General features: G+C 39.9%; 1 protein-coding gene and 1 non-coding gene across 2 annotated transcripts; one reads left to right on the forward strand and one right to left on the reverse strand.

Moving 5' to 3' along the window:
* Positions 1–9053: 9053 nt before the first annotated feature.
* LOC145039539 (uncharacterized) lies at positions 9054–9497 on the reverse strand. The gene has a single exon (XM_078987576.1). The coding sequence runs from the start codon at positions 9495–9497 to the stop codon at positions 9054–9056; it is 444 nt and encodes a 147-aa protein (XP_078843702.1).
* A 1215-nt stretch (positions 9498–10712) lies between these two features.
* Positions 10713–10819, forward strand: LOC145044482 (small nucleolar RNA R71). The gene has a single exon (XR_013681431.1). It is a non-coding gene; the product is annotated as a small nucleolar RNA R71 (small nucleolar RNA).
* The last annotated feature ends 15676 nt before the right edge of the window (positions 10820–26495 follow it).

Below are 26495 nucleotides of genomic sequence, written 5' to 3' on the forward strand. Positions count from 1 at the left end.
ATGTAACCGGGTTACCCGCTCCCAGAACCGGTTCCAAAAATTTAAGAACCGCCTATAGCGGTTCCGGTTCCGGTTCTAACTTTCTAGGAACCACCGGTTCCGGTTCCGATTTCGGTTCTCGCCAAATGAGGTGGGTACCCGCCTATGCTCATCCCTAGAGTATGCCATAAATACCCATTTTTGACCTATTTTGGGTTCAAGACATGCATTGGACATGCATGTCTATAAAGCACCGACCTTTGAGATGGTTTTGGTGCTAGAATATCTTCTGGAAAGGATGGGTTTCAGACTTAAAGGATTTGGTGCTTAAGCCTTGTGGTTGGGTCTTGGAACCCTTAGAGTGGTTCCAAAGGATAAAGTTTGAAACTTTATCCTTCTTGATAGCATTTGAGTCTAGATCTGAGCCTTGGAGTCCCTGGAATCATAGAAAACAACTAAATATATTAAGTTGTTGGAACTTGGGCGAACACGGCGTGTTTGTAAGCCAACACAGCGTGTTGGATAGAGTTTTCATGGTCATCTAGACGTTATCGAAACACGGCGTGTTTGCTAGTAAACACGACGTGTTTTGGTTCAACATGGACTATTGACCTTGAGTGTTGACTTTGACTTTGATCAAGTTTGACCTTAAGGGTATTTTGGGTATTTTGTAATTCTTATGAAAATTAGCCATTTGATGAAAGTAGGTATCGTGTAGAGAGCTGAGATTCGAAGTCGGGCCTCATCACTTCTACTCATTCTGCGAGGTGAGTCATCCTCACTATAATCTCGGGTCGAAGGCACCAATGTCGAGCCTTTGTATGTTATTGTATGCTTGTTACACTATTGTGATATGTTAGATAGGCATCTTGGTAGATAGGATATGCTATACTATAGTGATATGCTAGACATGTATAACTGCATGTATATGCTAGCAATGTTTGATTATGTTATATGTAAACATATGATGGTTGGTTGGGTTGAGGCGGTCTTGTTGTGTATAGAAGGTCAACAGACCCAGGGCGGCCTAGATAGACTGAAGGATTATAAGGTGGACCATTCAGGCCAAAGGCCCGAAGAACGGTCCAGACCGGCTGAAGTCCTGGTACGGCGGTCCAGGCATGCTGAAGGTTCTGTATGCATGCAGTTGCTGTAATATCAATCGATTATTTTTTGTGGTTGTATTTTGGGGAAACTCACTAAGCGTTAGACTTACAGTTTTTGGTTATGTTTTAGGTACCTCAGATGATCGTGTGAAGGCAAAGGCTTGATCGTGCGCCTCCTCATATTATGTTTTGTGATTTTGGAAAAAACTTTGATGTTAAACATGTTTTGAAAACTACAGTGTAAATAATTATGATTTTGGTTGGTCTGAAAAAGTTTAAATTTTTATGAAATTTTATGGATGTTACAAGTTGGTATTAAAGATTTTGTTTGAGTAAATTGGAGGAACACCCTGCGAATCCAGTCTTAAACTAAGGAAAAAAATTAATAATTTTCAAATGGTTTTTGAAATAATTGAGGAGGATGCAAGGTGTACGATCAGTCGGAGCCAGTAAGTGATACAAATTACCACATAGATAATTAAGATTATGTTATGTTATGATTAGAGCAACATGCTAGTGATAGGATAGGGATCCTCAGGTATCATATGATAGAATTTCCGGATATTTGATGCCTTATTTCTTGTAAAGTGCTCTATTGATTGTGGCATGACTCTTTCGTGTGTGAACTAACTAATGAATGAATGTGCTAAGTTACATATTGCATGAGTTAAGTGGTCATGCAGTGGGGGATTTGGTCCTGTTGCGCAGCTCTTGTCCGAGTCCAACTGTTGTGGGATTGAATCCTTTAGCCTAACATTGTTTAAGTTATGCAGTATGTGATAATGCTCGTGTGATAGTTATCTGGCACCAATAGAGGGTCATGTGGCAGTTAGTGGTAGGAAGAGTTATTTGGGGTCAGCTGGCCAGTCGATATGTGTAGCCTTCCTTTAGGAATTGAGAATAGAGTACATGAGTATGCTAGAGTGAATTTTATTGTCAGAGTTGTTGTTAGGGTTGTTGTGATGACCCTATGAGATGATTACGTGTAGGTGTGGAAGTTAGTATGGGCTCGTACTACTGAAAGCACAGGACACGCATGCGTAATAGATAAATCACAACCCTAGGTTTTGTTGGGAGTTGGTTCCCCTGAAATGGTATGTGTATTATCTGATATCTTCCTGGTTCATTTGAGTATGGTGATGACGAGACGAGTTGAAATTGGATTTGGATCAAGATCGGATGCAGGCCGCCAGGATGGGTCAGCCGCATTGGATGACAGGATTAGGGAGATCCTCCGTGCGGAGGTTGTAGCTATTGCCAGGGATCAGATACCAGAGTTATTTGGGTCTATTAAGACCGTGATGATGGAGTTCTTCGATGACAGATATGTGGCGGTTGCTGCCTACGCGGCCGTTGCAGCTGCAGGTGTTGGACCGTGTCGGGTTTTCAGTATCAGGAATTCGACAATATGAAGCCCCCAACTTTCGATGGAGTTCAGTATTCGATCGTAGCCATGAGGTGGCTATTTGATTTTGAGTGATGCTTTTTCACCTGCTCTTGCTCAGCTGACCAGAAGGTCAGGTGCACTTTGAACCTCTTGATGTCGAGAGCGAAGGATTGGTGAAGACTTGTTACGAGATTGTATTCTACTGTGTAGATGGATGTGGTATCTTAGGAGCAGTTCATGGAGATCTTTCGTACTCGATATGTGTCGTGGGTAGAGGGTGAGAGGTTGGCCGATGAGTTTGTGGATCAGAGGCAAGGTACTGAGTCGGTGATAGAGATTACCAGCATGTTTACTGAGAGGTCCATGTTTTGCCCTGAGTTTGTATTGGAGCAGGCTCAGATGACTCGTTACTTGAGCATGCTCAAGACGGATATCAGGCAGTTTGTTTCCACCCAGCAGTATGATTCTTTGGTGGACTTGCAGGAGGCCGCCAAGCGGCGTGATCTTGAGATAGATCTTCAGTTGAGGGAGCAGAGATTGGCCCTGGCATAATCGCAACTGAAACCGAAACGGTTCAAGACCGCTGAGTCTAGAGTTGGGGGACAGCAAGGTCGCACTTGTGGGAAGAGTGGTAGGGTTCATGAAGGGGCATGACGATCTGGTAGTTTGTGCCACAAATGTAGCAAGGAAGGGCACTATGTGGGGGATTGCCGCCAGTTAGCCCATGTTCACAGTACTAGGATATGTTATCATTGTAATCAGGTTGGCCATGTGAAGGTCAATTGTCCGTTACTTACCGCCAAGCCGGCGCGCGCCAGCTTTTTTTAGGATCACAGATGGACGCTAGGGGAAGGCGGAGCCCCCAAGGGCTCGATGTTGTGCTTTTCAGATCACTACCAAGGAGGACAGATCAACTCCAGATGTTGTAACTGGTATGTTTCTATCTATTATTGATGTTCACAAAAGTACCCACTAATTTTAATATTTATAACCTAACAAACTTAGACTAACTATGCACTTATAGGCAGTGTACCTAGTCAGATTACAGTATAGCTTAGGTAAGTCGGGTGTCGATCACAGGGAACAGTGTTACTAATTTACTATTAAATTAATCTAATTATTAACAAGCTAAAAGGGTTTTTATCTAATTTTGCAAGTTTAGATGAACTTAATTCTTTAACGATAACTTAATCAATAAACAAAATACTTATGTTAGTTCGAATCCACTTTCACTAAATGGTTATACATTAGTCAAGACTCTTACCGTTGGTTACCAATTTAAGAAGTATTAGCAGTTTAGTTCTAAACCTACTAATTATTAACCAATTCATGAAAATCTATGTGTGGTCACACAATAGTTAACACGAAATCTATTATTAAGTAAGATTGGAGCTATGAAGATTGATTGATCAAAACACAATTACATTCATAATATGAGTTCTCTATCACAGCTTGATTCAATGATTCAATTACTTATCTAAGATTGGTTTGGTCTTAGCTCTAATAAACTAGTGTTCACTTTGTTATTAGGTATTCATATCCATGTAGATTTGTGTTCACTAACTACACAGAACAGGAATTTAAAGCAATTAAATCATTAACTAGGCATGCTAGGTAAATCAACCAACACAAGCATATAACCAACAAATAAATTCAAATCTAATGTATTCAAACCATGAGTTCCAGCTTCATCTAGCTAACAGAAGCAGCTAGATTTAGCTGGACATATTAACAGGTAAACCGTAAAAAGCTATAGTCAAACACATGACAAATGTACCAAGTTTATAAAGCAAATTATGAACTTCCTCTTCTTTGGTGTTGAAAACAGCTTCCATGTATCTTTCTCCTCTGATTTTTCGTCTTCAGGAACCCCTCTAATCACCCAAAGGTTCTTTAAGTCGTAATGGTCGAGGATATATATAGTTTTTCGATTTTCATAATTCACATCGTGAATAATAAGCTATTCACGTCGTGAATACAAGATATCCGTGTTCGGCAAGGATTCCTTCACCCGTGTACATATCTTCTAGAACTTAAACTCACGTCGTTAATCTTCCAGTTCTCACGACGTGAGAACGCTTTCCATGATTTTCGTGTCCTTTAATCTTTTAACTCCCAAAGTTTCTTACTTTGATATTTTTAGTCCCTTTTCTTCAAAATGTCTTCTTTTTGGGTTGCAAATAACATTTAAACTCATAAGTACCATTATTCTAAACAAATTACCAGCTTACATATAAAAATGTACTTAAATAATCCCTAAAAATAGGTATAAATATGGCAATATCAAAATACCCCACACTTGGACTTTGCTTGCCCTCAAGCAAATTTAAACTTAACCCTTTATTATTAACATCACAATGATCAATCCGATTCCAGCTCGACCATTATGCCAAGACCTCAACGCATGCATTTGTGTCTAAAATTTTTCCTAAAGTACCCCCCCATACTTTAAATACTCACAATCTTCATAAACACTCGCCCACTTCTTCCGAACAATGCTCATTTTATGCATCCCTCCGAATCCATCCGCAGAAAACCTCCTAACCTCAAGGTATTTTTGGTTGAGCAACCCAAGCATACATAATCTAGACAATTACAATTTATGATACCACTATGGAGCTCTTTTGAATTTCTTCAGTTTCTTAATAATTTGATCTTTGATTTCTTTGAATTCACACCTTGTTGTTTAATTCTTTTGTATCTTCAACTTTTGAATTTCTTGGAATTTTGGTTTTTGTTCTTCATGCTTTGACTTTGATGCTCCAAAAATTCTTCAAACTTTTTCTTCTAATTCTCTTTTTTTTTAAACATATAACTCACTATTTTCACTCAAATCCCTATATGCCTAAGCAGGGGCACTCAACTTCAACCTTTATTGGTTAAAGATAATAATTTTCCTGGATACATTTCTGGTACACGATGCTAAACATATTGCACCCTTCAAACTAAGCGAGGTTGTGTTTTTGTTCCATGATTTCACTAAAATAAGGGAGACCACAAATGCACTATAACGTGTGTTGGATCAACTAAACATTTGAGCTCTTATCGGATCATCACATGCAACACTAGCAACTACAGTTCAAATTGTTAATACTAGATTTAATTATTAAAAGTTGCAATTTTTCAAAATTTTCCATTATCTAGCAATTTACTTTTTCTACCCCCTACCCTACACTTATTTCATACAATGCCCTCATCTTATGCCTAAATTAATATAAAAATTAAGAAAAGGGAGAAAAAGGAACAGACTCCCCTGGGATAGTGGTGTGATCATCTCCAAAAGTGCGGATGGAAGGTGCATCTTGAAGATGGCCTTTGAGAAATAGAAACTTTGATCTTGAACACGTGAGATAAGTAATGTATCGACAAAATATGGAATTGAGTCTTCAATCTTCAACTAATGTGGTGGAAATCTCCAAAATAGAACGAACAATGCGGGAAATCATATGCCACATCGTATGAACCATAATAATCTTCAGAATATTCCCCAAAAAGAATATTGGGAAACCACACAATGAATATGGAAAAATATAACTCCTCTTTGTGAAAAGTTGAAGTTCACGACGTGAGTATACTCAAACTCACGAGGTGAATTCGTTGTGAAATGGATTTGGAAAACCACCATATGCGGACTCACGAGGTGAACCTTAACATGTTCACGACGTGAAAACTAGAACATCTGAAATATTGTTCTTCCAACTTCACTTTAATTCTTGTATTCCAACCATGTTAACGTATGAAAACTCTTCTATCCCTACTATTTTGGACTCCTCTCTCAAACTTTCTTCTCACTTGACTCGCCCCACTCTTAATTTAAAATATGGGTCTCAACTCTTGACTTGAAACACTCCCGGCTAAACACATACGCACTTATATCTCGATATCCTTTTTAGGTGCTCCTAGCAATTTCTAAGAAATAACAACTAAAGAAGAATAAAAGTAACATAATATATTAATAGTTTTTACAATCCCAAACAAAATAAAACAAAATAAAAACAAACCAAAACAAATCAAACCAAACAAAATAAAATAAACAAACACTCAATCATCCTCCTCGTCCTGGTTCGCTCCGCTCGTGCCCGCTCTATCACCTCCACGTCCATCATACTCCGTCCACCTTGGGCAAATCGGGTAATGATACCCCAAACGAGGCGGCTACTCCACCCCAAAGTGTTGGACAACGTTCTCCATAGTACCTCCACTCCAATTAACACTCAAGGATAACTGGTCAAAATAACCAGCCATGTCACTCCCGAAAGATGGTCCCACCATGGATGCGGGTGGATGCATTGGTTACCCGTGTTCCCCCTTCCTCTCACGTTCCTGCGTCTCGGTCGTGGTTATGGTTCAGGTTGGTCAGTCGGCTCCTCCTCATCATCATCATCTTGAAGAATTCCCTAATGTGTCCCATAATTTTTCACCACCCTTATTGTTTCTAGATACCCCATACTGAACTCATTCCCCTCAATACATGTTAGAGAACGAGTGATGGCAGGAACAAGGAGGCCATAAGATCGGGCCAATCGTGTAACAAAATGCCCTCCACAAATGGGGCTCCCGGGACGAGCACTTGTTGCATAATCCGCCAAATATCAGGCCAAGAAATATGGAATATTGCAGCAAACACCCGGTTGTAAGATACACCATAAAAAGAACAAGTTACTTTTAGTAACTTTATCACTGTGGCGTTTGTGATGAATGGACAAAAGGTGATGAAGCGATGGATGAGCGATGGATCCAAAACTGCGGCCCCGAAACCCCATCCGCATACACCCGTTTGGCGTCCCTTAAAAATAAAACAAACTCATGAGTGATTGTTTCATGAGCTTCATACAACCCCATACAGCGAGAAAACTCCACTAAACTGCACTCTCGATACTTCCCTCCTAAACGAAAGACCAAATCTTGGGGAAAAGTGGGATCTCTGATATTCTCATGGAATGTCACCGTGGAAAAAAAAACTCTACGCAAAGCTCGATATAAACACGCTCCTGGATGTTAAACAAGTTGAACCACCCCTTGCATGTAAATTGAAATCCGTCCCCCAAAAAGATTTTTGTTAGGTATTGGGACATCCTATCAACCAAACCAACCTCCCTCAACCTTGCCCACTGAATAGTGGGAGCAACAGCAAACTCCCGGTTGTAAAGCCATCCCAACCGAGTATTCCATCGCGTGTAAACATCCCAGGGTGTATTGGTTGGAAACTTGTAAAATGGGTGTAAACTCGCAATCCCAAGAGGTATTTCCCTTCTAGGTGCCATCTCTACAAAAACAAGGAACAAACACAGCCAAAACAACAACCCAACAGTTTAGAAATAAAAGGAACAAAGAACTTGCACCGTCCAGAATTCACATCGTGAAGCCAAAACAACAACCCAACAGTTTCAAAATAAAAGGAACAAAGAACTTGCACCGTCCAGAATTCACATCGTGAATTCCTAAAAATTCACATCGTGAGTTCGTAGTTAGATTCTATACTTGGTCTTGTTTCTATACAAATCGGTCATGATAGTTCTGGGGGTTTACTCCTATGACATTTTCAACCAATAATCAACTACATTCCAAGGGCGATTCACGAATCTTAGGGCATATTTTAAACAATTCAACAAATGAACAAACCCTAGCCCTAAATTCAACTATTAAAGCAAAAATTAAACATAAAATAGAAGAATCATTACCTTGTATGGAATTATTACATAAGCAAGCACAAGATTTGAGTATTGTCGGCCTAAATCGGAGCAAGGGGGACCAGATTGCTTGTTCACTTCGTGGGGTATTAAAGAATGGGAGTCAACTGGTTTCTAGGTCTTTATTTTGTGGTCCCATGTAATTCAAAACTCACATCGTGAGTTTATTATAATTCACGTCGTGAATTTCGTCAGGGCTTATTGACTTATTATCTGGTTTATTCACGATTCACGTCGTGAATTCTGAAGAAGCCATGTCGTGAATTATGTCTGGAAGGGACAATTCATTCTAAATTAAATTTGTCTTTTAACTAAATTCTCAATTATTACTACTTCCATTTTAGGCCCCCCACATTCAGTGTTCAATTATGTTATAAGCGAATTGGATGATATGATCTATGTTTCTAAAACTAAAATGCAAAAATTAAAAAGAAAATTGCAAACCAAACTTGGGTTGCCTCCCGAGAAGCGCTTCTTTTTCTTGGAGTCTTGAGTTGGACTCCATGCATCCTACGTTGAATCATTTGAAGAGTCTACCACCAGCTGGACCTTTTGTTCCTTGAAACGCCTCTTGTAAGCTTGAACTCGTCTTTTGTATGCCTTTTTTGAATTTTCCTTTTTAACTTTGACCTCATCCTCCTTAAGCTTCTGTTTGGTCCATTTAGTTTCTTCTTTGCACTCCATAGCATCCATCTCCTCTTTCACTACTGGATTTGTCACCTTTGAAGTAACCTCCTCTTCATCACTTGTCATCTCATCATCTTCCTTGCTCACCCAAGAAGTTGGACTTTGGTATGCAATGACTTCAACTAAATATGGAACACTCGCTCTTGGTTTTGTTCTTTTGACTTGATGAATTATCTTGATCTCTTCTTCCATGAGCTTCTCTAATTATTCAAGTTCATCTTGATCATCAATGGTGAAAACTTCTTCATGAGCATGATCCTCTTGAAATCTATCTTCCAATCCAAAAACTTCCTTTTCATCACCAACCCTCAAGGTGAGCTTAGACTCACGAATATCAACAAGAGCTCCAGCAGTGTTTAATAACGGGCGACCAAGAATAATTGGTACATCGGGATCTTCTTTCATGTCCAATACCACAAAGTCTATTGGAAAAAAGAATTTCCCAATTTTCACTAAAATGTCTTCCACAATACCTCGGGGCTGTGTCACTGAAAGGTTCACCATGTGAATAGTCATTCTTGTAGCCTTCAACTTCTGATACAATGAATAAGGCGTCAAATTAATGCTAGCCCCAGAATCGGCTAAAGCATCAACCTTCATGTTGTTACCAAACTCACATGGAAGAGTGAGGCGCCCAGGATCCCCCATTTTCTTAAGTGTATCTCCCAACACAGCTTTTGAGCGTTGCTCACTTAGAATCACCTTGGAATTCTTCTTTAATTGCTTGCAAGTGTCTATCAAATCTTGCAGTAATTTTGATACTCGAGAATTTTGGATAAGGACTCAACAAAGGGAGTATTAATCGGGATACCTTTCACGTGCTTAACAAACTCTATATGATCTCTTTCTAGTGGACTAAGGGTAGCTTGGGAAGGAAACGACAATGGCGGCTGATAAACCGAACCAACTCCATAATTTTTATGTTCCTGATGGGCCCACGTCGTGAGCTTAAATGGATCACGTTGTGACATCGTCAATTCAGCATCATCTTGATTCTTGAGCTTGGGCTTCTTTGGTTTTGGATCGGGTTGCTTTGGTTCTTCTTCTAGTGCCTCTAAGAACTTAGAGATGACCTCTTCTTCAGTATCTATAGCCATTACATGAGATTGGGTCTTCGATTCCGGAGTTTTCGGGCACAGCTTCTCATGAATCAGAGTGGTTATTTGACCAAGTTGCACTTCAAGATTATCTATGGAGGCTTGTTGATTTTTTATCAAAGCTTGTTGTTCTACCATCAATGCATGATGATTCTTTACCAAAGTTCTTTGTTCATTAATAGCATAATCAGTAACCTCGTGTCTCTTTTCGGAAGCTTCCATAAATTTAATTAACATGGTCTCTAGATCGGTTTTCTTCTCGATTGGTGGTTGTTCTTTTTGGTAGAGGCCTCTGCCAGTTTGTGTATATTTCTTTTCCTTTTGCTTCTTGTATTCATCATAGGGCAGCCACTCTTTCTTTGGTTTCCCCCAATCTTCATCATACTTGTCCCCACTCAAATAGCAAACTTGAGCTTTCTTGTTTCCATATTCGTCCAAGTTGCAATCTTTTGTTAAATGTGGACAACTACATCTCTCGCAACCAACTCTAATTGCATGAATAGATTGGTCCATTTGTGTTAATCTTCTCTCCATAGTGTTAAGCATTGCCATCACAGCAACTATCTCTTCGGGTTGTGCACCCCTAACTCCTTTAATGCCTTCATTCCTTGGATTATGATATTCCCGAGAGTGCTTTGCGAATTCTTCAATTAACTCCTTGACTTCGCCCAAATTTTTCTTTGTAAGTGGTCCTTAAGAATCAAGGAGTTGTCTTGTCATCACGTTTACCCCGTCATAAAATATTGACACCTTCTGATGAATGTTAAGGTCATGTTGAGGACAATTCCTTAACAACCCTTGGTAACGGTCCCAAGCTTCGTAAAGTGACTCTCCCGGGTTTTGCTTAAAATTGGTTATTGCCTTTTTGAGTTTAGCAATCTTGGATGGTGGAAAGAATTAATCTAGAAACTGCTCACGCATTTGACCCCAAGTAGTTATGGTACCGGGTGAAAGTGCTTTTAACCAATCCTTTGCAGCTCCTTTAAAGGTAACGGGAAGCATCCTTAGCAAAATGGTGTCTCTGTTAATATTTGGGACATTGAAGTAATCAACAATGTCATTCACCTCATCTAAGTGTTTGAATGCATCCTCGCGATCCTTTCCATAGAATGGGATATCCTTTAGTGCGGAAAGGATATGTCCCTTTAGCTCGAATGTGGCAGTGGCAGGGATTGCAGGTTGTACTAAGCCTGGACCAACATCATCTCGAATTCTCTTTTTGTAACCTCCCATGGACATTTCCTCAATATTTTTCATCTCGTGCCTTGGCTCGTTCTCGAGTTCGCTCGTATGTTCTTCAAATTCGGGCTCAGTATCGTACTCGGATTCGGTTTGGATGGGTATTTGACCCAAGGGCTCGATGTTGTGCTTTTCAGATCACTACCAAGGAGGACAGATCAACTCCAGATGTTGTAACTGGTATGTTTCTATCTATTATTGATGTTCACAAAAGTACCCACTAATTTTAATATTTATAACCTAACAAACTTAGACTAACTATGCACTTATAGGCAGTGTACCTAGTCAGATTACAATATAGCTTAGGTAAGTCGGGTGTCGATCACAGGGAACAGTGTTACTAATTTACTATTAAATTAATCTAATTATTAACAAGCTAAAAGGGTTTTTATCTAATTTTGCAAGTTTAGATGAACTTAATTCTTTAACGATAACTTAATCAATAAACCAAATACTTATGTTAGTTCGAATCCACTTTCACTAAATGGTTATACATTAGTCAAGACTATTACCGTTGGTTACCAATTTAAGAAGTATTAGCAGTTTAGTTCTAAACCTACTAATTATTAACCAATTCATGAAAATCTATGTGTGGTCACACAATAGTTAACACGAAATCTATTATTAAGTAAGATTGGAGCTATGAAGATTGATTGATCAAAACACAATTACATTCATAATATGAGTTCTCTAACACAGCTTGATTCAATGATTCAATTACTTATCTAAGATTGGTTTGGTCTTAGCTCTAATAAACTAGTGTTCACTTTGTTATTAGGTATTCATATCCATGTAGATTTGTGTTCACTAACTACACAGAACAGGAATTTAAAGCAATTAAATCATTAACTAGGCATGCTAGGTAAAATCAACCAACACAAGCATATAACCAACAAATAAATTCAAATCTAATGTATTCAAACCATGAGTTCCAGCTTCATCTAGCTAACAGAAGCAGCTAGATTTAGCTAGACATATTAACAGGTAAACCGTAAAAAGCTATAGTCAAACACATGACAAATGTACCAAGTTTATAAAGCAAATTATGAACTTCCTCTTCTTTGGTGTTGAAAACAGCTTCCAGGTATGTTTCTCCTCTGATTTTTCTTCTTCAGGAACCCCTCTAATCACCCAAAAGTTCTTTAAGTCGTAATGGTCGAGGATATATATAGTTTTTCGATTTTCATAATTCACGTCGTGAATAATAAGTTATTCACATCGTGAATACAAGATATCCGTATTCGGCAAGGATTCCTTCACCCGTGTACATATCTTCTAGAACTTAAACTCACGTCGTGAATCTTCCAGTTCTCACGACGTGAGAACGCTTTTCCATGATTTTCGTGTCCTTTAATCTTCTAAACAAATTACCAGCTTATATATAAAAATGTACTTAAATATTGCCTAAAAATAGGTATAAATATGGCAATATCAAAATCTTGTTGATTATGTTTTGTGTTATGCGCTTATATATATATATATATATATATATATATATATATATATATATATATATATACCTCTATTAGGTACGTTTATAGTGAACTCCCTGCCTGCTTTAGTGTTTTTTGACTCGGGTGTGATTCGGTCCATTGTTTATCGGTCGGTCATGTAAGGGGTTTAGGCCCAATTTGGAAAATTAGGCCATATTTGGGACTTGGTTGATTATTTGACTTTTGGGCCTTTCAGATTGTGAGTTGAGGTCTTAGTTTTAGACCAAGCTAGGTTAGGCGTAAAATGGTCTTTTTACCCCAGTTATGGATTGGAAACCAATTGCTCACTGGATGTTGTTTTGATATTGATAGTCCGGGGATCTGTCAGCCAGCAGCAACGGATCGTTTATGTAATTCGGCAGTATAAGGTAAGTATCCTCCCTATGTTTAGCAGGTCGAAGGCACCAATTCCAACCCATGGTTTATTATACTTAGTATGCTTGGTGTACGCGTGACGCTTGCATGTGTTATGTGTTTTATGTTTATCGAGCGGGGATCGATATCGGGCAGGGCCTGATGAGTATATTGTATGCTAGTTATTGGAATATGCTTTATGATTATCGAGTACGACCCGATGTTGGCATTGGACCTAAGTCCGGAACACATAACATATAAACTACATCGGGCTAACCCTAGCATCGGATCTAAATCCGATATACACTAACATACATAAACGGGTCGGTAATGGTGCCTTTGACCCGTTCCTACTGGAGAAAACTAACCTCACACACTGACTGCAGAATCCTATTGATAATCCTCTCACTGCTAGCTGGTAGATCCCCGAACTACTGACCCCTCAACTCCCCGAGCTATCATTATCAACATAAAACACAATTAGGAACTTATAATTCTTCTTATGGTAAAATTGACCATTTTACCCCTGGTCAAAGTCAAAGGCAACGCTTGGTCAAATTCAAAGTCAACACCCCAAGTTGACTCAACTCGCCGAGTCATTCTCCTGACTCGTCGAGTTCCTTCACTACTCATAGTTGTGGCTAGGGATGAGCTTTTGAACCGCCGGAACCGGAACCGGACACAAATTAGTAGAGCGGTTCGGTTATCGGTTCTTGACTTATGGCAAAACCGGTTCCGGTTCTACCACCGGTTCGGTTCTAACAAAAATCGGTTAAAAAACCGGAACCGGCTTGGAAGTGTAAGAGTCGGAATCCATGCAAATCTATTTTCAAAATATTATCTAATTGATGCAATATCGATATATCATATATCCTAAATTCCTAATCTATTCCTTAATTAACCTAAACATAAAACGGCAAGTCAAGAGTTAAAAAAAAAAAAAAAAAAAAAAAAAGCCGATCACCACACAGAGGAAAATAGGGACGATCGGTTTTGCTTGGGGCTTAGGAAATCACGATCAATAGTCGACATTGTGAAAAAAAACCGATCCTGACAAACAAAAATCGATTTTGTGTAACAATGCAGAAGCCAAACTCAAGTAATTGGATTAATACAGAAGATGAAACTCAAGTAAGTCATTGTTGTTATTGTTTCTTATTGTATACTGGTTCGTTCTTGCTTTTTTGATGCAACAGAAGTACAGAACTACCAACTGTTTTTTTGCTAAGATCTTTTAATCAACAAGTGCAATCTCCAATTGATTGTTGCTGCATTACTAAATTACTAATCAACAAGTCATTGTTGTTGTTTTTTGCTGATTGCACTTGTCGATTGTTGCTGGCTTGCTGCATTAATAAATTACTAAAAACAACTCCATTACTAAATTACTTAATTACCCTTCAACCCATTTGAGAGTTGAGACTTATTCTTTAGGTTTCTTTCCAGTTTCTTTCCTGATTATGTTAGTCTACATTTATGTTAGTATACCAACATGGCACATATAGGTTAGGAGTAAGGATGTTAGGTAGAGAGGATTCCTTTGGTTCCATTCCAGTTTAGGGGAATGATGTATTTCAATTTTCAAGCTACCTAGACCTTTATTGCCTTATCTTGTAGTAATGCTTGTGATATATGGTTGACAGATAATATATCCCTTTACAATTTACATTGTTTATTAATTGATTTCATATTTAAAATATTTTTTATGATATAACGTAAAAAGATATAATAGATTTTGTTAATTGTTTTCCTCCTAAAGGCTCAATCTCAATATTCAATTCATGTTTGAGAAAACTCTAAAAATATACAAATAAAATCTTAGAACTTAATATGGTGTAAAATAATGTCACTTATCCAAATTGAATTAAACATCTTTTGAACTCATTTTGCTTGATGATATATAATATTTTTTGAACTCATTTTCCAAATGTAGGATTATGAAGATGATTTTATTGGTGAGACACCACCGGTAATTAATAATATTAGTGACGAATCCAGAAAAGAAGACATGCCAAAGCCAAGTCCTAAGAAACGAAAAAGGAATGGAGGCGTGCCAAAACCAATTACTAGCAAACGAGATAGAGCAAGGAATAATGGTAAAGAAACGGCTCCTTGTTGGGTAGAGTTCGAGTCGGTGTGGATTGTAGAGGATGATGGTGTTGGAAGGAAAAGTGTGGAATGTATTCATTGTCATACAATACTTAAAGCCGATACGGACCGAAACGGGACTTCTAATAAGAACAAACATTGGAGGAATTGCAAGTTAAACCCGGAAAACAAAGAAAAAAATGATAAAAAGCAAGCCAAATTGAATTTTAAGAAGGAACCAAATGGTGAGACTAGTGTACAAACATGGAAACATGATGACACTAGGATCAAACGAGCATTACTAGGCCTTTTTACCGTTGGTGAACTACCATTCAAGTATGTTGAAAATGAAGCATTTATTGAATATACTAACGCGCTTAATGGTAGGGTGATCTTGCCTTCTAGACATAAAATTTCCCGAGACGTAGGCAAGTTTTACTTAGATGAGAGGAATAAATTGCTCAAGTATTTCAGTAATGCAAACACCGTTGTACACTTGACAACCGACACTTGGACATCCTCTTGTAAAAAGGTCAATTACATGGTTGTCACGGCCCATTTTATTGATGACGAGTGGGTCATGCACAAGAGAGTCATCAATTTTAGGGAGATAGATACACATAAAGGAGAAGAAATTGGACGAGAGTTACTAGCATGCATACATGGGTGGGGTATGAAAAATGTTATGTCAATGACCGTCGATAATGCCACGAGTAACGACACAACAATCGAATTTTTGGTTAAAATGTTTCCCACGATTTACGACGGTGGAAAACATTTCCACATACGGTGTATGGCTCACATCCTAAACCTTATTGTGAAGGTTGGGTTAAAATACCATAACTATCATGTGGAATGTGTACAAAAGGTGGTGAAGTATATTAGAGGTTCAACACAAAGGATTAAGAAGTTTAAAAAAACCATCAAAGACGTGGGGTTGGAAACAAAGAAATTTTTGTGTGGCGACTCTCGAACCCGATGGAACTCGACATTCGAGTTGTTGAAAACCGCCTACGAGTTATGGGAAGCTTTTGTGGAATTTGGCATCAAAGGTATTACTTTTCTTATTTTGTTTCAGCACATTTTATTATTGTGTCCCGTTTTTAAAATTGCATAACTCACTCATATGAAGTCGGGATCACTTGATTTTTTTTCAACATGTAGCTTAGTCTTTATACTTCAGTTTAGACTTTTACAAATCATATTTTGGTTAAATATTGAATTAGATACAAGCCTGGAAAGACAACATATCAATGCAGCATTTTTTCTGTTTCAGCACATTTTATTATTGTGTCCCGGTTTTTAAAATTGCATAACTCACTCATATGAAGTCAGAATCACTTGATTTTTTTTTTCAACATGTAGCTTAGTCTTTATACTTCAGTTTAGACTTTTACAAATCATATTTTGGTTAAATATTGAATTAGATACAAGCCTGGAAAGACAACATATCAATGCAGCATTTTTTTCATTTATTTATATATGATAATTTAATTGGTTTTTATTTTTGGATTTTGATAGAAAAATCGTATGAGAAGGATCTACAAAGAGTACCGGATCGTTTGGATTTCGAGGCGATAAAAGAGATGGTGGATTTCCTTGAAAAGTTTAAGACGAAAACGGAGAACGTTTCGGCTTCAACAAAACCTTTAGTCCATCGATTAATCCGGGAAATCTTAGATGTGAATCTACATCTTAAAAAATGGTCAACCAAAGTCAACTTTGTTCATTTGATACCCGACATGAAGGACAAATATGACAAATATTGGGGCGACTATGCAAAGATGAGTGATTATGTTTACTTTGCTATTTTGCTAGATCCTACAATGAAGTCTCAATTATTGTTGTATACTTTTAAAGAAATGATTGGTTCCAAGAATGAAAAGTTATCAAAGTCGGAGATAGAATTGAAAGCATATGAAATGCTTTATGAGGTCGAGAGGAAGATTGAGAAATTTTTTAAGACCTACGTGGAAAAATACGACATGGGCGGGTCTTCTCAACAACAAAGTTCTCAACAAGTCGTTGATTGTGATGATGATAACGACTTTTTTGGCAACTTCCTTAATAGTGGAGGTGACAACTCGGATGCGTTGGAAAATGAATTAATTATATATTTGAAAAAGCCCCGGGTTACGTACAACAAAAGTTTTGATATCCTAAGTTGGTGGAAACTTAACGGGTTAAGATTCCCGATAGTTGCTTGAATGGCAAAAGGTATTGACTTTTTTTTAATATGTCACATTTCTTTTAATAATTAATGATGTTACATTTAACAATAATTTATTTCTTAATAGATATTTTGGGGATACAAATCTCAACTGTAGCATCGGAGTCTACCTTTAACACAAGTCGTAGAGTTTTAACCGACTATCGTGCTAACTTGTCTAACGTGATAGTTGAAGCTTTGTTGTGTACCCAAGATTGGGTTAGAAAGAGTAGAAAACCTATAATAGACAACATGGATGACATTTTAAATGATGATGAAGTAGCTATGGGTATTTTGTACTTTCAATCCTTGTTATATTTTTATACGACCTTTACATTTTAGTAAATGCTAACAACACTTTTGTTTTGTGTTTTATATATAGATTGAGGAAGCTTTACACAATGACAAAGCAATGGGAAAAAGACCAATGGAGACATAGATGATAGTTAGAGAGAATTATTTTGGTTTAAACTTGATTAGTTGAATTCTATTAAAATTGATATGTGGGGACGAGTTTGTTTTTTGAACACCACTATGTTTTTTTGAAACTTGATTTTTGAATGTTATGTTTTTTTGAAACTTGATTATTGAATATTATGTTCTTTTAGAAGCCAACTTAACAACATGTAAGTATTATGAATTGCATCTAAACTAGTTGTACCTATTTTTTAACCAAAAGAGTCATTAGTTTCACCTAAATTTTAACCGGTTCTTGTTTGGAAAAATAACCGGAAAACCGGGACCGGAACCGGAACCGGTATTGGAACCGGCAGTCCGGTTACCGGTTCTTATACTATCGTAATACCGGTTCCGGTTCCGTTCCGTTTCCAACGCTCATCCCTAGTTGTGGCAGAACAAGTCAACTGATCGAGTCCCTCTTCAGACTCGCTGAATTCCTAAGAACCATGCAAAAACCCTGGCCAGCTCGCCGAGTTGCTATTCAACTCGTCGTGCACATGCACAATCCATGATCAAGAAAAACCCCACCAACTCGTCGAGTCACCCTATCAACTCGCCGAGTTCCTGCAAAAACCAGAAACAGGAAACCTCCATCAACTCGCCGAGTTGGCTATCCAACTCGGCGAGTCCTTTAGTTCACTTCTCATTCAGTCGATTCCAATCGATTCTAATGCCACAAACTCACAGATCTGGACTCCCTAGGCCAACATAACACATAAAGTATTGAGCTTTATTCGATGTGATGCGACCTGGGCTCCAACTACTTGGGATACTAATTCTGATGGCCGGAAGGAAACTTGAGAGGTCACAAGAAAAAGAAAACTGTCAGCCCCTCACCGGGACGAGGTCCCAAAAAAACGCTGACGGTCAAGTCAATAGAGAGAATAAGTGTAAAGGCTAAGGAATTGGGAATGGATATCTTACCCCTCAAGTCCAGGTGAACGTCCTTTTATACTGAGGATCCTGCTCGATCCACATGAGGGACAAGGGCCTGCGATCCCGACAAGATTCGTCGTCCTTATGAGTGGATCGTGTTCCGCGTAGTGTCAGAGCTAACGATTGTCTCAGGCGATAATGCTCTGGATGTGCCTCTTGTCGCTTGGAGCCATTATATTTGGACTGTAGCGAAGGACAACATTTGGCGAGTGTAAGGCTCTAGCGTGGTCGCCCCGCTAGAGTCCCTGGTGGCCAGGATTGTCGAGTCAGGCTTGGTCAGGCCTCACTAGGAATTCCTTGCCAGGGACTCTCTTACTTCTGGCCCGCTCTGAGGGGCGTGCCATCACCATGCATGGTCTTTTTGAGCTCAAAAGGCCATAATTATGTCCTTAGCACTTGCATGGGGACTCTAAGGGCATAAAGTTTGCACCTTTATGTCCTCACAACCCCTCTAGTCACTAGATCTGGAGAATACCCACTTGGGTCGATCCTTTCCCAAAAGCTATCAATCTTGGACTCAAAAACACGCATAAATAGGAATAAGGAGATCTAATGGATCGCAAGTCAAGGTGGAAGCTTGATTACCAAAAAGTAATGAGAATGGAACGATATCCATGAATCTACTCCTTCTTTTTTGAGTCCTCTATCTTCTTCTCCTTTCAAAAGCTTCAAAATGACACAAAGAACACTCAAAATAGATCACACACTCAAAGAACACTCTAGGGTTTTGTGGTTAAGGGTTTGGGACAAGGCGGCTGTAGATGGGGCTGAAACAAGGGGAATAAGATGTTTAAATAGGGTACAAAGACCCGGATTTAGCGTTTCCCCACCCTGACCAACTCGTCGAGTAGGTCCTTCTACCCGCGTACCAAAACTCTCCCCTACTCGTCGAGTCATCCCACAGACTCGACGAGTTGCCTTCATGACTAAGGGTTTTCCTTTCCTTTCTTTGGCCTTCTGGATTATGGGTGTTACACTTCTCCCCTAATTAACCTGGATTTCGTCCTCAAAGTTTGCTACCATCACCTATTCCGCGAACATCTCACACATCACACCCGCATCTACCCTTCTATCTGCTCTAGACTAATTGGTGTTTCCACCGCCACTTATATTCGTCACTCTGAAAGTATTGCTAACATTCTCCGAATTCAATGGCCTTCCCAAGGTAACTGAACCCACTATCAAAACCTTTCTAAACCCCAATGGATAACCGCTCAACTGCAACTTTTCAACCTGATCAGCTCGATGCTACCAACAACAACACACTCCCTAACTATAACTAGATGTAGAATACTTATACTTGCCAGGAGGCTTAGATAATCCTTCGAGTAAAAGATCCATCCCAGAAAAGGTTAGACTCAAACGAGAGTTGCGCAAACTTATCTGCCCATTATCTGAAATATCAGATTCCACCTGAACACCATGTTGTCTCTTATCTTCCTTCCAAAGGAACACGGGACCTCCTAGGTCCAAACTTATCTGCCCACTATCTGAAATATCAGATTCCACCTGGTTACTAAGCCACTGAACACCCTCTCAGTCGCTCCCAGTGACTTCTGAAGACAACTTCTGCTAACTAATACTGCTCTATCTACATTGTCGCTTGGCTACCTGATCCTGGGATCCCCGATCCCCTACTTTGTCCCTATGGTCTTTTCCAGGTCCCACCCGCCCTGCTACTAACTCACGGGCCTCGCCCATAGTTCTCACCCAAATCATACTGCTAAGTGGCCTTGCCCGTAGGTCTCACCTATGTAGGGCTATGCAAGTACAACCCCCCTCGAGTTCTATTAATCTATCCTTTCTTGAGTACGAACCTGATAACTAGATGATACGGTCCTCCTCCACACCCTGTCGACTAAGAGATATCGGCCTTGCCTGCATTTCGCTAACTAGGAGATACGAGCCTCGCCAACACTCCAGTAACTAGGAGATACGAGCCTCACCCAGACTGCATTATCTGGTTGCTAATGAATATTGTGGATAAACAACACTCTTACAACATTTCCCCCGGTGTATAATTGTTGTTGAAAGCTACGACTATCCCGTAGTCGTACATCCTGGCTAAACCCACGCTTTGCCAAGAACTCCCCGACCTGGTTTCCTAAAGCATTTATCAACTGTCATGACTATACGAAATCAACGTTGTGAAGTTTCCCAAACTCCCAACCCACACACTTTTCTATCTAATAGTCAACCGAGATGCTTCCCTACTCCACTAGGGTGCTAACTTATCTCAACTTCGTACTTACTTTTGCACATGGAAATATGGATGGTTCTCCCCCATTTTGATTCGATTGGCTCCCTACATCTCACAAATTGGAAAGGATTTCCAATCTTCTTTACCATCAAATGCTCAATCTACTGGTAACCAACGCTTACCACTATTGATGTTTCACAACTACCCCGTTACTAAAATAGTACAGCTCTCGAAGGCTAATGAGACACTCCCCACATCCTATTCACGCTTGCTACAGTTACCGCATCCTGAGAACCTGCTCTAAAGGGTAGCATCTTCAAACTACTATTCTACAATCCAAGGCATGCAGATGGAATATAACTCAATCATAACCAGGAAATAGAAATCTAAAATACATTTAGTAATATCGATGCAGTACCATAATAATTAAATCATAAATAAAGACTGATAAGAAACAAGAGATACACACCTGCAACATCAGAAGTTGCTCATGTCTCCTCTGTAACCAAGTGGAATGCCCTGCTCCTTGCCACAGGCGCCTCTGCCCGGCCCTGACGACCGTCAGTGATCCTCAATGTTGCAGAAGCAGGTGCTATCATCTGTCCTGCTGCTACCAAACCTGGACATTGGGCCTTCTTGTGGCCAGTAACATCCCATTTTTCAAGTAGCTTCATATTCATCACTCAAATTTGAATTATGTCACTTTTAGCCTTTAAGTTGGAAGGAAGTGGCAAGAAAGGACCAAGCATGAAAATTTGGCAACTAGGCGAGTACGCCCAGCGTAGAAGTTTAAATGATCACAGGTGTAGGAGGAGTACGCCCAGTGTACGAGAAGTATGCCCAACTTACTCCCAAAGACCTTAAACCCTAATTTTTGGGCTAACCACTATATAATGAACATTATGGCTCAAACCCTAGCCTCCTTATCACCCAACCCAACCTCATAGAAACCCTAAAACGTCTCATCCTTTCATCTTTGGGTGATCTTGACCTTGAGAAGGTCATTTTGGTGGTGTAATCTTGGAAGAGGAAAAGAAGAAGTTGGCAAGGAAGAACTTGGGAAGTTGGAGCTCATAGATCTAGGATAACATCATCATCTGGAACTCCTTGGAGGTATAAAGCTCATAATTTTACCTAAGAGTGCTTAGATCTAGTAATGTTTAGTTTTGAAGTAATTTTGGTCCAAAGGTGGAAGCTTTATAGCCCAAATCCGATTTCCAGGCAAAGGGTTGCCACCCTTGGTGCTAAATGAGTCCCTAAGGTAGAAAGTTGCCACCTTTATGGACTTAATGGATTCATGCAAGAGTTAAGACCATCTTCATGGAAGTAATACATCATTTTTGGAGTCTGGGCTTGGTTGGGACAAGTAAAGTCACCAAGTCAGTGACTTTATGGATTAGGGTGATGAAAAGGACTTGGATCTGTAATTGTAGCTGCTGAATTGGAGTATTAAGCACGTAATGAGAAATGGACTTAACAGAGGAGTACGCTAAGTGTACATGTAGGTATGCCCAACGTACGTATCATTTGCCCAGTACGCTTAACGCACATAGGATTACGCTCAGCGTACTCATCAGATATGGTCCTTGCGAGTTTTGGGCCATACATGGGATTTTGGTTCTTTGGGCCTTAGTGGGCCATCCGAAGTCAGTTAATGTGGGCCAAGAAGATATTTGGGAGTTGGGTAAGGCCCATTAGGGGGATTGGGCCCAAGTTAGCAAATTGGGCCATTAGTGGACCACCAGTGGGCTTGGAAAGCCTACCTAGTGTTGGGTCCTGTTTTGGTATTGGGCCTTGGCCCAAATTCGAGAAAAGACAAAATGGACATGATGGACTGTGTGGCCCCCCTTAGTCAAGATTGTTATGTTGTGTAATGAATTTGTATTTATCATGTGATAGATTGGGATTTCCAGTGAGATAGAGATTCGGAAGTTGATACTTCAGTTCAGATCGACATTGCGAGGTGAGTTATCCTCACTATATCAACAGGGTCTAAGGCACCAAGGTCGGCCCTTTTTCGGATTGTATACTGGTACTTGCTTGATATGCTTATTGATCTATTAGATATGCATCATGGTAGTTAGGATGGTATTATGTTAGTGACCGGTTAGGTCGGTATCCTGGTTATAGGATGTTGATATGCTATTGATACGTTAGATCGGTTTGTTGTCTATAGACTATTATGTGATTATCTGTTGTATGTGCACATGGTTGTTTGATTGGGGGTTGGGTTAAGGCGGTCCTGCTTTGTGCTGAAGGCCAACATACCTAGGGTGGACCGGATAGACTGCAGGCCCAAGAGAGCACATAGTTAGGCCGAACGCCTAGCGAGCGGTCCGGATAGACTGAAGGCCTTGTGAGGCGGTCCATATGTGCCAAAGGCTCAGAGAGCGGTCTAGACAGACTGAAGGCCTGCGAGGCGGTTCAGTCAGGCTGAAGGCTCATTATGCATACTGTAGACTCAGAGAGTGGACTAGGTGGAGTGAAGGCCCGGTGCGGGCGGACCAGTCACACTGTAGAATTGAGATGCATGGCTATTCTGTTTACCTATATGTTATATGTTATGGTTATATCGGCATGGTGTTGGTATTTTGGGGATAACTCACTAAGCCTTTGAGCTTACAGTTTCAGTTTATTGTTTCAGGTTCAGCGGATGAGCGCGGGAAGACAAAGGTGTGACCGTACACTTACTCGAATTATGATTATGATTTCTGGGAACTCTAATGTTTAAACTATTTTGAAAACAAATTTTAATAACTAAATGGTTTTAAATGATTTAAAAAGTTTTAAATTGGCTCGAATTTTATGGATGTTACATGGCCCCTCTTACTGCAATGGAAGTAGATCAGTCCTGATCCCCGGGTGGTGGTAGCAATGCAATCCCTGCTAAAATGACCAGTCTGGCCACATTTGAAGCAACCAGAACCACCACCGTTGTCACTCCTACACGCACCCTCATGTGCCTTGCCGAACTTCCCACAGCGAATGCAGCTTTAAAAGTCTCTCGATCTCAAATCCGACCCCAGGGTCTCTTGCCCGAACCTATGGAAAACTGAACCTCATCCAGTTTCCTCTTCCTGTCTGACTCCAGGTCAATCTCTCTCTCACTCTCTCTGGCTCGAGCAATCATATCCTCCAACGTCTTGCAGTTAGATCGGATCACAAACTCTCTGATGTCACTTCTCAGCATCTCGTGATATCGAGCCTTCTTCATCTCCTCGCCCTCCACATACTACTAAACAAGAAGGGTTCTCTCCCTAAACTTGGCAGTGATCTCCGCCACTGTCTCTGTAGTCTGCTGGATGTCCTGAAACTCCTCTGCTAACTGCTGCACCCCAATAACTGGTGCAAACTAGGCCTTGAACCTGACCGAGAAGTCACTCCATGTCATCGCGTTCAACGCAGCATCATCCCCAATAGCATGTCCAACCTCCTCCTACTAATCACGAGCTATGTCCTTCAGGAGATATGAGGCGAGTCGGACCTTGTCCCCCTCGGGACATCAGCTAGTGCGGAATGCATTGGCAACATCCTCCAACCATTTGGTGCTCACAATGGGGTCTCTAGCCCACGGTAATCTTAAGCTCCACAAGCTCTGAACTCTCAGAATGTTAGTGTACGCAGCCCTATCATAGCCACCATCTTAGTACGGAAGGCTTCCAGCCTCTCATCCAAAATCTCCAATATGCCTTATTTGACCGTACCAAATATCACAGGAGTCTGGTCTAGAATATTGCGCGTAATCTCAGCCGGTATAAACTCTTTCATCTGCTCCCCAAGCTGCTTGGCTCTTGAAACCGAGCCTGATCTATCGCCGGTGCCTGAACAACCCACTGGCCTCTCACGTAACGTCACCATTCTGCAACATAACATAACAACCATCATAATGCTCATGTCTATCGAGAGATCACACACGCACTACAAGTTCCGTTGGTTTTATCCCAACCCTCCTTGACTCGAGTACGTATCATATGCTTTCAGTAGTACCGGCCCATACTACCTTCCACATCTATCCTTACTTTCCTCAAGGATTGTCTCGACTCCACCAAGTCCCTTACTACTATTGTTGCTCTTAGCACCACTTTCATCTTAGGCTTGCCCTAGGTTAATCACCATCCCACTCTCCACCATCAACTGCATAAGAATTCATCGCTATCTTCCCATAATTAACTTGCGAATACCATTACATATTGCTAAGACTACATAATTCTTCGAATGAGAGATCCTACCCTACAACGGTTGGACTCAAACAAGAGCTGCGAAATAGAGCTAGACCTAACCTTCTAAAATTATCCAGTCCTCGCAATATGTAACTTAACATATTCATTTACTAGTTAGTAAAAGATAACTAGAACTCCTAAAAGCACAAAGCAAGCAACATTAGAGCATTGAGTACACATAATCAAGAATATTCTAATCAGGCCATCATACTGACTAATATGTACTAGCATGCAGTTCATAATGTTGATTCACACAAAACAGGCACATAAGGCATCCTTCCTAGATCCTTAGTCCTAATATAGCATGCAGTTCTCATAAAGTTGATGATGATATCATAACATATAATTATATGGGTAATTTAGGAGTACTTAATTGAGCTCGACTGATTGCATGCACCACACCATTTTCTCCTTTTCATAATCCTTTTCTTTTTGCTTTTTCTAAAATTCTTTTCTTTTTTCAAAAATCCTTTTATAAAAATGATTTTTCCTTCGAAAATTCCAAACCAATTCCTTAGTTTGAGTTCAGACACACCCGAAAGTGTGTCCGAATCCCTCAAACCAAGGCTCTGATACCAACTTGAAACATCCCAAAAATACGGTCCAAAATTTCTTATTAAGTAAAAAATAAAACCATAGTAATCCAAATCATCTCAATAAAACATAAGTGAAATATCTCAAAACATCATATCAATCAATGTATCAAAATCATATATCAAATTATTAGAGTAAATCATTACAGGCTAAAAGATGAGGTGTGTGTCATGAAGTCATCCCGAGCTCTTCCCTTGGCCAGCTGAAGTACCTGAAACCAAAACTTAAAATTGTAAGCACGAAGCTTAGTGAGTCTCCTCAAACTACCACATACCATACACATAGACACATAATGCGAACATTAGTCCCTCGCCTGTTGTATCGGGACTTGCCTGACATCGAACTTGCTTCGGAATCGGGCCCTACCCAACATCAGGCCCCGCTCGGTATACATATATGTTTCTACTAGGCCCCGCCTGTCTATGGGCCCTGCCCGCTATACACATACAAACATATAATCATAATCATGATAGTACCTAACAATCAAACACAGATGCTATACACATACAAACATATAATCATAATCATGATAGTACATAACAATCAAACACATATGCTATAACTACTAGTCTCAAGGCCTCGCCTGTCTTGGGCCCCGCCGTTACTTTGCTACTAATGAGATATTGAACCCCATCCATACTCAGCTAGTGATGAGATATGGGCCCCGTCCACACTCACCTCCCTACCAGGCTCATACAAGTATCACAAAGATAACAAGTATAACTAAACATGCATTCCTTCCTCGGGCCCCACCCGA

Source organism: Lactuca saligna, chromosome 4, assembly GCF_052625555.1.
Source record: "Lactuca saligna cultivar CGN05327 chromosome 4, ASM5262555v1, whole genome shotgun sequence".
NCBI lineage: Eukaryota > Viridiplantae > Streptophyta > Magnoliopsida > Asterales > Asteraceae > Lactuca > Lactuca saligna.

Coding starts and splice junctions, on each gene's coding strand:
- LOC145039539 (XM_078987576.1), bottom strand. CDS start 9,497: ATGGGGGATCCTGGGCGCCTCACTCTTCCATGTGAGTTTGGTAACAAC.